The sequence below is a fragment of the Anthonomus grandis genome, chromosome 10 (assembly GCF_022605725.1).
Source record: "Anthonomus grandis grandis chromosome 10, icAntGran1.3, whole genome shotgun sequence".
NCBI classification, from domain to species: domain Eukaryota; kingdom Metazoa; phylum Arthropoda; class Insecta; order Coleoptera; family Curculionidae; genus Anthonomus; species Anthonomus grandis.
The window spans coordinates 4,388,640-4,403,539 of record NC_065555.1 but is presented as its reverse complement, the minus strand read 5'-3'; the positions used below and the strand labels follow the sequence as shown (position 1 = coordinate 4,403,539).

At 34.3% G+C, this 14,900-nt stretch overlaps 1 protein-coding gene across 3 annotated transcripts in view; it reads right to left on the bottom strand.

The window, feature by feature from the left end:
* LOC126740885 (myosin light chain kinase, smooth muscle-like) overlaps positions 1-12,202 on the bottom strand; it is a 33,388-nt gene extending 21,186 nt beyond the window's left edge. For 2 of the 3 annotated variants that reach the window (XM_050447052.1, XM_050447051.1), the window contains exons 1-4: positions 11,393-11,765; positions 7,871-7,918; positions 3,598-3,688; positions 3,342-3,545 (exon numbers count right to left, since the gene is read on the bottom strand). In XM_050447052.1, the coding sequence (XP_050303009.1) occupies positions 3,342-3,545; positions 3,598-3,688; positions 7,871-7,904 (329 nt within the window). In that variant the 5' untranslated portion in view covers positions 7,905-7,918; positions 11,393-11,765. Of the gene's footprint in view, positions 1-3,341; positions 3,546-3,597; positions 3,689-7,870; positions 7,919-11,392; positions 11,766-12,134 lie in introns of those variants that run through there. The other variant, XM_050447053.1, reaches the window with a different exon arrangement.
* Positions 12,203-14,900: the final 2,698 nt, after the last annotated feature.

Here is a 14,900-nt window from a genome sequence, read left to right as displayed (position 1 = left end):
TTTTAGACACTTTTGAATATAACTCAAAAAGTTGTTAATGAATTTCAATATTTATTTTAGGAAAATAAAGGAGGATCCCTGAGCATGAATTTATTGTATAAAACATCTTTTTAGAGACAAAATTAATGGAGTCACAGCTGATTTGGTAAAGCCATGTTTGAAAGGCAGTTTGTCCCATAAAAAACTAATTTCTATCCATGATAACTCAAAAACTATTTCAGGCATTTTAATGAGGATTTCACTCACAGTTAAAGTAATTCCTGAGGAACAATTTGATGTATGAAAAATTCTTGTGCCTCAAGAACTCTCTGAATCAGATTTATAAGAGGTGGACCTCGGCAGACCCAAAAATGAAATTTTCATACTTATAGAGACACTTTTGAATATAACTCAAAAAGATGTTAAGGAATTTAAATATTTCTTTTAGGACCATGCAAGGGGATCCTTAAGGATCAATTTCTTGTATAAAACACCTTTTTAGGGGCAAAATTAACTGAATCACAACCATTTTGGTTGAGCAATGTTTAGTATCACTTCTTTCCATAAAGATCTAACTTCTATCCATGATAATTAAAAAAATATTCCAGGGATTTTAATGGGACTTTCACTTAAAGTTGAGGCAATTTCTAGTAAATAATTTGATATATGAAGAATTCTTGTGGTTGAAGAACTTCTTGAGTTACACTTGGAATTACAACAAGGGGACCTAGGCAGGGCGAAAAGTGGAATTTTAGACACTTTTGAATATAACTCAAAAAGTTGTTAATGAATTTCAATATTTATTTTAGGAAAATAAAGGAGGATCCCTGAGCATGAATTTATTGTATAAAACATCTTTTTAGAGACAAAATTAATGGAGTCACAGCTGATTTGGTAAAGCCATGTTTGAAAGGCAGTTTGTCCCATAAAAAACTAATTTCTATCCATGATAACTCAAAAACTATTTCAGGCATTTTAATGAGGATTTCACTCACAGTTAAAGTAATTCCTGAGGAACAATTTGATGTATGAAAAATTCTTGTGCCTCAAGAACTCTCTGAATCAGATTTATAAGAGGTGGACCTCGGCAGACCCAAAAATGAAATTTTCATACTTATAGAGACACTTTTGAATATAACTCAAAAAGATGTTAAGGAATTTAAATATTTCTTTTAGGACCATGCAAGGGGATCCTTAAGGATCAATTTCTTGTATAAAACACCTTTTTAGGGGCAAAATTAACTGAATCACAACCATTTTGGTTGAGCAATGTTTAGTATCACTTCTTTCCATAAAGATCTAATTTCTATCCATGATAATTAAAAAACTATTCCAGGGATTTTAATGGGACTTTCACTTAAAGTTGAGGCAATTTCTAGTAAATAATTTGATATATGAAGAATTCTTGTGGTTGAAGAACTTCTTGAGTTACACTTGGAATTACAACAAGGGGACCTAGGCAGGGCGAAAAGTGGAATTTTAGACACTTTTGAATATAACTCAAAAAGTTGTTAATGAATTTCAATATTTATTTTAGGAAAATAAAGGAGGATCCCTGAGCATGAATTTATTGTATAAAACATCTTTTTAGAGACAAAATTAATGAAGTCACAGCTGATTTGGTAAAGCCATGTTTGAAAGGCAGTTTGTCCCATAAAAAACTAATTTCTATCCATGATAACTCAAAAACTATTTCAGGCATTTTAATGAGGATTTCACTCACAGTTAAAGTAATTCCTGAGGAACAATTTGATGTATGAAAAATTCTTGTGCCTCAAGAACTCTCTGAATCAGATTTATAAGAGGTGGACCTCGGCAGACCCAAAAATGAAATTTTCATACTTATAGAGACACTTTTGAATATAACTCAAAAAGATGTTAAGTAATTTAAATATTTCTTTTAGGACCATGCAAGGGGATCCTTAAGGATCAATTTCTTGTATAAAACACCTTTTTAGGGGCAAAATTAACTGAATCACAACCATTTTGGTTGAGCAATGTTTAGTATCACTTCTTTCCATAAAGATCTAATTTCTATCCATGATAATTAAAAAACTATTCCAGGGATTTTAATGAGGCTTTCACTCAAAGTTGAGGCAATTTCTAGTAAATAATTTGATATATGAAGAATTCTTGTGGTTGAAGAACTTCTTGAGTTACACTTGGAATTACAACAAGGGGACCTAGGCAGGGCGAAAAGTGGAGACACTTTTGAATATAACTCAAAAAGTTGTTAATGAATTTCAATATTTATTTTAGGAAAATAAAGGAGGATCCCTGAGCATGAATTTATTGTATAAAACATCTTTTTGGAGGCAAAATTAATGGATTCACAGCCGATTTGGTTAAGCCACGTTTGGTTAAGCAGCTTTTCCCATAAACATCCAATTTCTATCCACGATAACTCAAAAACTATTTCAGGCATTTTAATAAGGATTTTACTTATAGTGGAAGTAATTCCTGAAGAACAATTTGATGTATAAAAAATTCCTGTGCCTCAAGAACTCTCTAAATTAGAATCAGATTTATAATAGGTGGGCCTAGGCAGGGCCACAAATGAAAGGCTCAAAAATGAAATGTTCGCACATATAGAGACACTTTTCAATATAACTCAAAAAGATGTTGATGAATTTTAATATTTCTCGTAGGACCGTGCAGAGGGACACCTGAGGATGAATTTTTTGTAAAAAACATCTTTTTAGGTGCAAAATTAACTTTGCCACAGCCATTTTGTCAAACCATCTTTCATCAAGCACTTTTACCATAAAAATCTTACTTCTATCCATAATAACTCAAAAACTATTCCAGACATTTTAATGAAATTTCACTTAAAGTTAAGGCTATTCCTAGGGAACATTTCCATATATGAAAAATTCTTGTAACCCAAGAATCTTTTATGTTATAATCATATATACCCAAACCATATGTAAAATCAAATTTAAATAAACCTCCCATTTAAACTAGTAAGGGTGCCAATGACACCAAAATTCAAGTTCACAAATTCCCCCCAAAAATAAACGGACAACTTCAAGTAACTCGCTATTATAACCCAAATGACCCTGAAAGTATTGTTTCCCAAAAAAAACACATCTCTGGACACACGCCAACGTTTACAATAAGACAGCGCTTTAATAAAAATATTTACCATTACTTACAGTTAAAAATAAAAAATACAATTATATGGATCCTTTCCCCCATAAAATTAAACTACAAACATTCCATGCCTCTTAAATATGATAATACTATACACTAAGAGATCATAAAAATACCGATTTAACATAACGTTTACCATGCATGTGCTCTCCAAAGGTCAGCACATAAAGTGGTGCCAATAAATAAGCTAGGTTGCATTAAAAACTTACAATTCTAAAATGACACACATCTTTTTGCCATTATCGAACGCGTCGTACATCTGTATCAGTCTGGGGTGCTGTAGGGTTCTCATTATGTCTATTTCCCTCTCCACGTTGCGTCTGTCCTCTTTTTTTGGACAGGATATGAATTTGGCCGCTAAACATAGCCCCGAGGATTTCTCTTTGCATTTGTACACTATACCAAATTTACCCCTAAAAATAATTTCTTGAAAACTCACTTAAACCATAGAGACGTTTATATTACCTTCCAATTTCCTCCTCTAAAGAGTATTCGTCCTCTGGATCGATGTTTCTTTTGATCTGGACGTCCCTGTAAGGGAAGCTCAGGTCCACCTCTGCGAATAAATATTAATAAATTGTACACCACTGGGATTCATTAAAGATTCATTTTGTAATTAGAAGTAATAGTTACGACCGAATTAGCGTGACATTAGTGGGCTTTTAAGTTACTCTCGTCGTTGCCAAAAAAACTTTTTTCTGTTAGGAAATACAGATAAATCAATACAGTTTTTGGCAACGGTGATTACATTAAGGGAATTCACTAATTAAATTATTTATTTAACAGTTTATTTCCAACAGGCAAAGCCCAATTACAGGAAAATCTACAATTAATGTTTTGAAAGTGTACACAAGTATTAAATTACTATAAATTAAATAACAAAAAGAAAGAAAAATAAGGAAAACTTAAATTACCATAGTAACATCATGTATATATCAAAATTAAAGGAGATGTAAATTAACATTAGAATTAACAAAGAAAGGGATTCATGGGACAAGGGAAAAAAGGAAGAGAAAAGGAATTATGGTAACTGTTGGAATTATGGTAACTGAGCATACAAATATGTCACAGGTTGATGATACTGAATTAAAAATTCTGCACATTTGATATACAGGATCTTGAAACCTAATGTTAGTACTGGCTCTATCTAAAGCAAAAGTGATATTTGCTCTAGAGGCAAATCATGGTACATGAAATAGAATATCGTTCAAGAGAGGAGGAGAATTTATTTGATGATTGACCAACTTCCATAAGAATGTTACAAAATGAATTGATCTTCTCATGGCCAGAGATTGCAGATTAAATCTACCGAACATCAGATCATGATCATGTCCCCTAACAGGATATATTCCATCCTCACGAAACATAAGAAACTTTAAAACCCTTCTCTGAACACTCTCGATGTAGCCAACATGGCATTCATAGAAAGGACACCACACTAAGGAAACGTATTCCAGTCTTGATCTAACAAAGGAAAAGTACAATAGTTTTATTGAGTTTGAGTTGTTAAAGAGTCGGCTATTTCGAATGACAAAACTTAGAAGTTTCAACGAGGAGGTCACTGTCTGTTCAATATGTGGCACAAATGTGAGCCTATCGTCGAATACAACCCCTAGATCTTTAATAGAAGTACTTCTACAGAGGATTTGATTGTCTATATTGTAATTAAACAAAACAGGATCCTTGGTTCGGTGAAAGGAGATCACACAGCATTTCGAGATGTTAAGACATAAACGATTTCGACTGCACCACCCCCTAATTAGGTCCAAGTTACTCTGTAAGAACAAGCAGTCCAAAATACTATTGATACATCAGAATATTTTCAGATCATCAGCATAAGCTAGTCTAAGGCAGGAAATCAATTCCATAAGATCATTAATATAAAAGATAAAAAGAAGTGGGCCGAGATTGGATCCCTGTGGGACTCGAGAAGTTGAAACAAAGGTATTAGATCTCCACCTCAACAAACTGTAGACGGTCAATAAGGTATGACAAAAGCAACAAAATTAGCCTTTCTGAGAAGTTGAATTGCTTGTTCAATTTTTCCAGCAGAATGCTATGATTTATCTGATCGAAAGCCTTACTGAAATCAGTATACACCACATCAACCTGACTTTTTCTATCAAGGGCTGATATACGGTGATATACTTTTGATGACACTGACATCGAAATTTGAAAAAACCAGTCAAGAAGCCTATTATTAACATTTGGAATATTGTTAAACTGCTTAAGACCAAGGATCTCGCATAGGTTGGTCAAAAGCTTGCACTTGACACTGCTAACTTCAGTTGTCTGATAAGATAATAAGATTATGACATTTTTATTTATGTCTAAAAAGATCACAGGAAATGTTTGGTTTTTAGGTAAATAGTAAAAAAATCTATTAAGGGCCATATAGAATTTCTAAGGTCCTTTGGAGAATATCATTGCCTTGGTTGTTTATTCTGCAATGTTCAGTCCATGATTTTGCGCCCACAAGTTTACTCTGTTTTGAATTAGTACTTTAACTGTTTATGCTGTTATTGGAGATCTATTATTGCATAGTACTGCAATTTGCCTGTTAACTTAATTATATTTTGTTGACTCAAAGCTGATTCAGGTAGCTAAGTAAAATTTGTATGGAAATATTGTCGAATGTCACTGATATGATATGTCCATGAAAACTGCAATTGCTTTTACAAAATGCATACATAGGTACATTAAGTTTTTTCCCCTTTGGTCCATACTTTTAGAAAAAACAGAGACAACCAGGGGTTCTCTCTGGAAAAAATCATTTTTAAATTAACGGGGAGGAAAACATAAACTTTTAGGTTATGTCACGAAAATCTAGGGTTATGGCAAGGCTTCTTCTTCACTCCACATTTACTATCTTTTGATGTCTGGTGACTACACAAAATGAGACTTTATCCCCGAATACACTTATATTTCGTGTAATAAATGTTTGCTTATGCTGCGAGTGAAAAACTTTATTTTAATTTAAAAAAGCACCATAAGTAAAAAAAATAATGAAAATCGGATTATGTCCTCTTCTTCTTCGTATCGCGTATGTACGCCTAGGTAACCCAAAGTTCCGTGAGATAAATGTTGTCTATGTCTAAATTAGTAGAAATTTATTGGAATTCAATCGGTTGCATATTTATAAAATACATGGACTTGAATATAAGTTTCAATAAAAATGGCAAAGCTTAAACGTCATCAGAACTGTCACTTATCACTTTCCCATCAAACCTTCCCTAAAGCCGTGTCTCTACTACGCGCAATTGCGCGTGCCCTGTTGTCGTTATTTTAAAGGCGTAGAAAGACAAATGGTTCGAAAAAAAGTTAATATTATTATTGGCACAGGACAACAAAAAGCCCTCGGGAATGTGATTTATTGACATTCGGTGACCCCTCCGATCACGTAGGTGTCACGAAAAAAATATTTTTCGATACTCGCCTGGTCATCGACGACATTATTTGGCATCCGTTAATTCGTGCTTTAATTAACTTAAACGATGACGTTTTTCTGCGGGTTTTAGCCAAATTTGATGACGTAGGTAGGACATATTTGTTTGGAAATTTGAAAATCTTGAGTGCCATGTTAGAACAATCAAGAAGGCTTAGAAATATCTCATATGTTCAACGTTGACATGCATGTGTGATACGTCTCTGAATGGTATATACCATAAAAAAAATTAGACTTGTACACAATTGCCAAATTTATTCGCATATTATAGGTGGGTGAATGTATCGTATGCATGCATATAAATCTTTCTAGGAATCAATACTCACTCACTAACGGCCGTTAAAAACGTTAAATAGACCCGACCGGAACGAAAGATAAACAAACGAAAGTTTCCACAGCCGCCCACGATGCATCTCAGTACTTCATTAATAAAGATGGCCATGCCCGATTACGCAGGTTTTTTTTGTGTTGTTTTCAATCATCGGTGACGCGATCGTGCGCTTCGGTATTCTGCGTGCGTCACTTTTGTTTTCGCAAGTCTCTTTGTTTTTTCCTTTTTCTTTTTCTACCGGTGCGAAACAATTGATGTACCTCCTGGCACCTGGGTACCTGTGATTTACGTCTTTTTTGTTTTTTTAAACAAAGGTATAACAACTTTTTGGCTATGAACCAATGTGTGGCACCATAAACTAAAACTGTACATTTTCCTACATAATATACGGAGAATATTCCCTATATGCAATTTGACCTTTACCAAAATCTTTTTCTTGACAGTTCTGACTGTCAAATGTGACGTAGACAGCGGTGACAAGTGACAGGTTACATTTAAACAAGGAAAGAGAGAGGATTCAGGGACATATTTTGGTGTAATCTTATTAAATTCCAAGGCGGAAACTGTACTATAAATACTAGATTATGGGTGAAGGTTATAAAATAATTCTGGAGCGCATCCAAAAATCTATTCCGTTCCATTTACACGGTCACGCCCAGTTTAATTGAGAAAAAAAGGAATCGCACCAATAAGAGAAATTATATGGAATTCCTTTGGAGAATTTACTTTTCGTTCGGCGAATGCTGCTGACTCACCGATGCTTTTTTTTTTCGGGAATTACTTAATAGTTTGTTTGAATTGAACGTGGAATTTTGGCAGATGGTCAATTTGGCACACTTTATATGATAAGAAAATCTGAAATTACATAAATAAATCCATCGCGTGACAGTGCTTTAGTGTTGGCTATAGTATCATTTGCCGACAAAATTATTTTATTTGGTTAATTACTGACGGTTACTTACCCCCCACAGGGTCGGATTCGTCCACTTTTATCATCTCCCAGGGATGTTCTGAAACCAAAAAATGTTTATGTTTATGTAGGAATTTGACACGCACCATACACCAACATTTTGCACCAGTGTTAATTTAAGATAAGCAAATTATTATTAATACCGAAAGCGAGATTAGGTTCAAAAAAAATTTATCTACATTAGAAAATCCTAGCGATAAGAATTCGTATATCTGGAGGGCCAAATTTGGCTTAACACACATAAATACATCGTGGCATCACGAAACAATAATTAGCCAAATATTAATCATCAAGCCAAACAATACTCATTGTGACCACAGGTTCTTTCTACGGGGTGTCCCAAATAAGGCTGAATATTACAAGGTTAAGTCGCACATTATTTCCTAATTAAATACATAATGGGAATTACGTCAACGTCGCGGCGCCATCTGTTGGAACTAAAACAAGGTAACTGTCACTTGTCAAAGACATAATTATGACAGTGACAATTCCAATCCGCTAATCTCCAATACGCTAATGTGGCCTTTTTTATAGAATTATGCAATTAAAAAAAAGCGGTTATTTCTAGCTGCTCGTACGTCATTGTTCGCCGGGCCTATTTATTTAACGGAAGTCGATAGATGCGTTCAGAGGCCATAAATTCAGTTAATAAAATCCCCACGAACAAACAACCGATCGTATTTTTAGAAAAAAAAAAACAATTTTTAAGTCCGTTCAGGTTTTTAGGACCGTCGATGACGTCACCGGTGTTATATTTAACGATCGATTTTTGTTTGATGGCTCTTAATTCTAATTTCAAACGACCGAGGCGATTGCTTTATGATCTGTCAAATGTCATCGGTTATTTTCTTCTTCTTAGGTCACTTTGACCATAAGTGGTTTGTCAAGTGTCTTGTCAGTGTAAAACTAATATGACAAATGACATTTCTAATGCATAGTGTGTCAATAAAAAATAGATATTCTCATTAATGTTATAGCCGCTACATAATATATCATAATATCGTGCTGCGACATTTCTAGCAAGCAGGTCACAATATTTATAAAGTAAAAGTTAATCATATTGTAATAACAAACTGTTATTGTGTTTATAAAGTACAGTTATGGCGAATTAGCATTTTTTTCTTCCTAGTCGCATAAAACGGGTTATAATGTTATTTTCTACGGTTGCAGAAGCGAACAGAACGAGAAAAAAAACAACGAGAAATCTGTGCCAAATTATCTCGCAGGAATTCGCAAAAGCGTCTTATTATTTTGATAAATGAAAGGCGCCCGCAGAATTTGCCGTTCGGATGTGTCGTAACTCGTGAAAATTTAAAATGGGGCGCGCGGATTTTGCAGATTTTTCGGTTCTTACTGCATAATATGTAGCATAGCCCTAATTGTAGCAATTAGGTCACACACACAGACACATTTACTTTCCAGCTGTCATTACTGTCAAAATTACGTCAGTCATTCAACTGTCATTGCCGTCAATTGTCATTTGCACAAGAGTCATTAAGCTGTCATTATTGTCAAGCAACTGTCAACATATGTCATTACTGTCAACGAAATTGTTAAAGTACCTCATCAAGTTTTTTTTGTGTATAATTAGAACGAACTAAGCCAACCTAACCTAAAAAAGTTACTAGATAGAGAGTTTATTACAATTGTCTTATAGAAATTGTACATTTAATTACAATACACACTGTTAATATAATAATCCAAAAAAAATTCCAAAAAAATACTTTGTGTGTGGCATTATTTAGAAGTAATTAAAAGAACGTAAAACACACACGCACACACACATTTAAATTCCAGCTGTCATTACTGTCAAGACTCGTCATTTGCCTGCCATTATTGTCAAAATCACGTTGTTTTTACTGTGAATTCGTATTATTTAGTTATTATTCATTACTGGCACGAGAGTCACTCAACTTTCATTATTGTCAAGTAAACTGTCAATGTTATGACATTTAAGCGTCATTACTGGCAACGAAACTGCCATTATATCATTTAAAGTTGTTTTGTGTACAATTAGAGAAACTTTAGACATTTTGTTAGATGCAGAGCTTTTTAGTACAATTTTCTCATGTAAATTGTAAGTATAAACATTTACAAATATGTACATCAAATATTTTATAATTTTTTTTATAAGAGTGACACAATGTATTAAAAATTACTAGTTGGTACATTTAAATTCCAGCGGTCAAGGCTCGTCATTTAACTGTCATTACTGTGAAAATCATGACGTCATAAAGTTATTATTTTGAATGTCACATTATATAGCTGTCAACTGTCAATTGTACGAACGTCATTCGGCTGTCAACCTCATGTCATTTAAGTGTCATTACTGTCGACGAAATTGTCATTACGTCACTAAAAGTTCTTTTATGTATAATTAGAGGAACTGACCTAACTTAGAAAACTTTGAAAAGTTTTTTAGTTCAATTTACTTAAATTGTTAGTACAATTATTACTTATATATAAAAATGTAAATGTGTGTCCTTTGCGTGGGCAATAATGGCTATATATCAACATCATACATACGCGTAGACTCTGGCCACGCATAAAGTTTCTTGTACAACATACTTATAGAAATTGTACAATTACCTACGGTACACTGTTCCAAAAAAGTACAACTGTCCAAAAAAAAAATGTACATACCTTGCATGGCCAAAGACTATGGTATTTGGCATTATTCGTACGTAATTTAAAGAATTTTACAAGACAGCTTTTAGCAACAATTCAAAGTTCCTAAAAAAATTGAATAGTGTTCAACGTCACACACACACATACATTTAAATTCCAGCTGTCAACAAAACCTAACCTAGAAAAGCTATTAGATATAAGTTAGTACAACTTTCCTATATAAATTATTAGTATCAACATCTTACATATTTTTTATTAAAAATGTTATAGTAGTGCGTATATTATACAATTAATTACAGTACACACTGTTAGTACATATATATTATGTTATTTAAATATTGTAACTGTCAAGTATGATGTACATGGATTTCTAAAAAAAAAGCACAATATCCAACGCCTTCTATGAATTTCTTCAGCAAAATATAAGAAAAAAGTATCGAGCATTTAGACCTGTCACCAAAACTAATGACAGTTGCAAATGTCAATATGGCGAACGGGCGCCATTTTTAAAAACAAAATGGTCGCTTTTTAAATACTTTCCAAGCCTCAGATATATGTATATATAAAGCGTTTGAACGCGTATAAAAAAATCCTATTTACCTACAGCTCTTACACTAAACAAACGAGAACAAATTACAAAGCGTTACATGCATAATAACGTCTATTTACGGCCATTTCTGCGCCGTAAGAGCAATAAAACGAATTAACACTTCCGTTCCTAGTGACCTTTTCGCTTTTGGAAGAGGTGGCGTTTCGGCCCCGTGGGCCTTCCTCAATCGCATCGTGTCGTATATCTTTGAAAGAAAGTTTCTCACGCGGTACGACGACCCCGTTTTACGTTTCGTACGGCCTAACAGTAATTTATAAATAAAGAAAACGTATTTACCTATAAACAATCTTAATGTTTTCCTGTTGCGTCTGTTACGATGAAAAGTTTATAACAAAAGACACCACCGCGCGGGACTGTACCGTGCCGCAACTAAACTCTTTGTGTGTTTTTAATTAATAAAAGTAATTGTTTATCTTAGTCAACGCACGGGTTAAATTAAATTATAATAATCCGCGACATTCCAGGCATTTTTTCGCTCCGACCAGAGGCGCCTGAGTTCGCGACTGCTGGCTGGCTATAGATGCCGCCCCGCCGCCGTAATTCCGCGATTTCACAACCGGACACACACACACACACACACGTTCAGACGTTCACGGACTTAATACTAACTAACGAAGCCCCAGTAAAGAGAGATAGATAGAGAGAGCAAGAGTGAACGAACATTTGCATCATATAAAAATCAGAATCGAAATTTGTTTTATGCGGGCAGGAGGTGGCGCGCGCGCAGAGCTCACGTTGAGGCGGCGGTGCCCCGTTATTTTGGCGGCTTCGGAGTCCCAAAATTAGATGCGAGCGACCGTGTTTGCCGCCCCCACTTCCCCTCTTTTATTTATTTTTTTATACCCGACTAGAATACCAGATTTTAACAATACCAGATACTGAGTTTGTTTATTATATAGGAGCGGTCAGTGCATGTCCCATTTTCGTATGTTTTATGGGGTTTCTAGCTTACGAAAAGAGACTGAGAGATACGGTTTACGCGACACCGTTCTACCATATAAATATAATTTATATTTACCTTAATAAATATACTGCTAATGCTAATGGGCACTATAACTAAAAATAACCGCTGTCTGGTGGCCGCCATTTTTATACCTTTTGTCCTTTTGATGTTGGTCATTCTGAACATTTTCAATGTTGCCAACATAAGCTGTCATGAACTAGTATAAAAAGTCGTGGCTCATGCAGTGTCGTGCACTTTCTTTACTCATAAATAATGAAATTATATAAAAATCATAGTTCAAAAATTAACGGTGCCCTCATTTTAAAATTACTTAAAATATGACTTTGCAGGAGGATATTGTCCATGTTCTGGGAAGCTTTCTGTGTTCCTTTCTCGATTTTTGAAACAACTATTAGACCTATTACACTGCACAACAAATCGAAGGTTATTTTATGTTGACTGAAATATTTTTATTGTTGTTTACTAATTCGAGGCATCTGATTTCGAATCTGTCGTCAGTTTTACTCCAACAGCTCGAGTTGTTTAGATATAGCTACGTTCTTCTCATTTATCTTTATTTTTGGTTTTTTATCTATTATAGTCGCGTTTTAGATAAATTATTGTAATTTTCATCATGACTTCGCTAAGAAGGGTCTGCATTAACGATCCGAATTGTTTTTGTTATATTTGTGCTGAAGATGTTTTTCAAAAATTTCGATTGAATATGTCAGACTTTGTGAAACGAGCGTATTTAGTGTGCTAGGTGCCCAATATTGTGTGCAAAATTTGTGTAGAAGAATTACGTTAAGCCACTAAGAAGAGACTCTCTTTTAAATTCCAATCCCCAATGATTTGGCGTGAACCTTTAAATCATCACGATGACTGCTATTTTTGCGTTGTTAATATAAAAGGAATCAACAAGACGAACCGCTCCAAATGGATTTACCCCACATCAACATCAGCTGTGAGGCCTGTAAGGAGCTCAAAAGATACATCTTTACCATTACCATCTACATCTACAGAAAGGTCTGATGAATTGAATGAACTGAGTAGCATGAGCGATGACGAGTTTGTTCCAGAAAATCTCTTTGAACCAAAACCATTCGATCAAAGTGCACTTGATGATTTAATTAGAGACCTTGGACTATCCAAAACTTCGTCTGAATTATTGGCCTCCAGATTAAAAGAGAGAAATCTTTTAACTAAAGAAACTAAAGTTTCTTATTACCGCACTCGAGAAAAAGACTTACTTCCCTTTTTCGCTGAGGAGGATAATTTTGTATTTTGTACTAATATTTCTGGTTTAATAACTGCCATGGGCTTGCAGAAATATGAACCAATCGATTGGCGTTTATTTATTGACTCGTCAAAACGGAGTTTGAATAATAGCACAATCAACTAAAGTTAAGGAAGAATACCCCACAATAGCACTGGTCATGAACAAAATCAAATATAACAATCATAAATGGGTGATTTGCGTTGATCTTAAGATGGTGAACTTCCTTTTAGGACAACAAGGAGGCTACACTAAATATCCTTGTTTTATGTGTTTATGGGATAGTAGAGCAAAATCAGAACATTGGTCAAAAAAAGAATGGCCCTCTAGGGAAGCACTACTTCCAGGTAGTCTTAATGTTATAAATGAACCTCTAGTGCCACGAGATCGTATCATATTGCCACCCCTGCACATTAAACTAGGTTTAATGAAGCAATATGTTAAGGCATTAAATAAAGGTGGTGAATGTTTCAAATATATTTCAAAAATTTCCAAGTCTAAGTTCAGAAAAACTCAAGGCAGGTATATTTGATGGTCCACAAATTCGCAAGTTGGTAAACGATCCTAATTTCACCAGCTCAATGTCAGAAATTGAAAAGAATGCATGGGATTCCTTTGTTTGGGTTATCCAAAATTTCTTAGGTAATAGGAAGGGTGATGATTACATTGCGCACGTCGAAGAGATGTTATCACACTTCCAGCGACTTGGATGTAACATGAGCATCAAAGTGCACTTCCTACACAGCCATTTACACCATTTTCCTGAAAATCTCGGTGACATGAGTGAAGAACAGGGTGAACGATTCCACCAAGATCTTCGAACCATGGAGGAACGATTTCAGGGTCGCTGGGATGCACATATGTTGGCCGATTTTTGCTGGAGTATTCAGAGTAGCAGTTCATTCAAAACTAGTAGAAAATCATATAAAAGAAAATTCCTGAGTGTATAGTTCTTGTAATTAAAAATGTTTGTACGTTGAGTGTATTTTTAATTCCCAAAAAATACTCCCTCCTTTTAACTCAAAAACTAGATCTGACACATATAAACTGATGACATTATTTAATATCAGCATTAAAAATAAGCCTAGAAGAGGGTATGTCTATTGTGACAAAGGGGAGAGCTGAACTGAGTGTCCCATCTCATCACTCTGCCTTTTTTCAAAGATCTCCTGCCTTTGCTGCTATTAAAACATTTACCTCTCGCCCTAAGGCAAGAGAAAAATATCATGAAGTTTAGGAAAGACACTGCAAGGTATCTGTTGGGCAAGTGTATCTATAGTTTCGATTTACAATTTCAAATGTGTATTATGATTAATATTAAGGGTTTGTTTACTAATTTATTTATCTTCATAATGTATCATACTTGAGATATAAGTGGTAAGGTAATGCACCTAATATTATGTCCAACATTATCTTTTTGTTCTTACCACCATTTTGTTCTTACTATTTTTATTAGCAGTATGTACTGTGTAGATGTTATCAAATTTTAATTTTGTTTGTTTTGTGACGTTGCTATTGTCTATTTTAATTAGATCTTGAAAGCAATAAAGAAATTATTATTATTA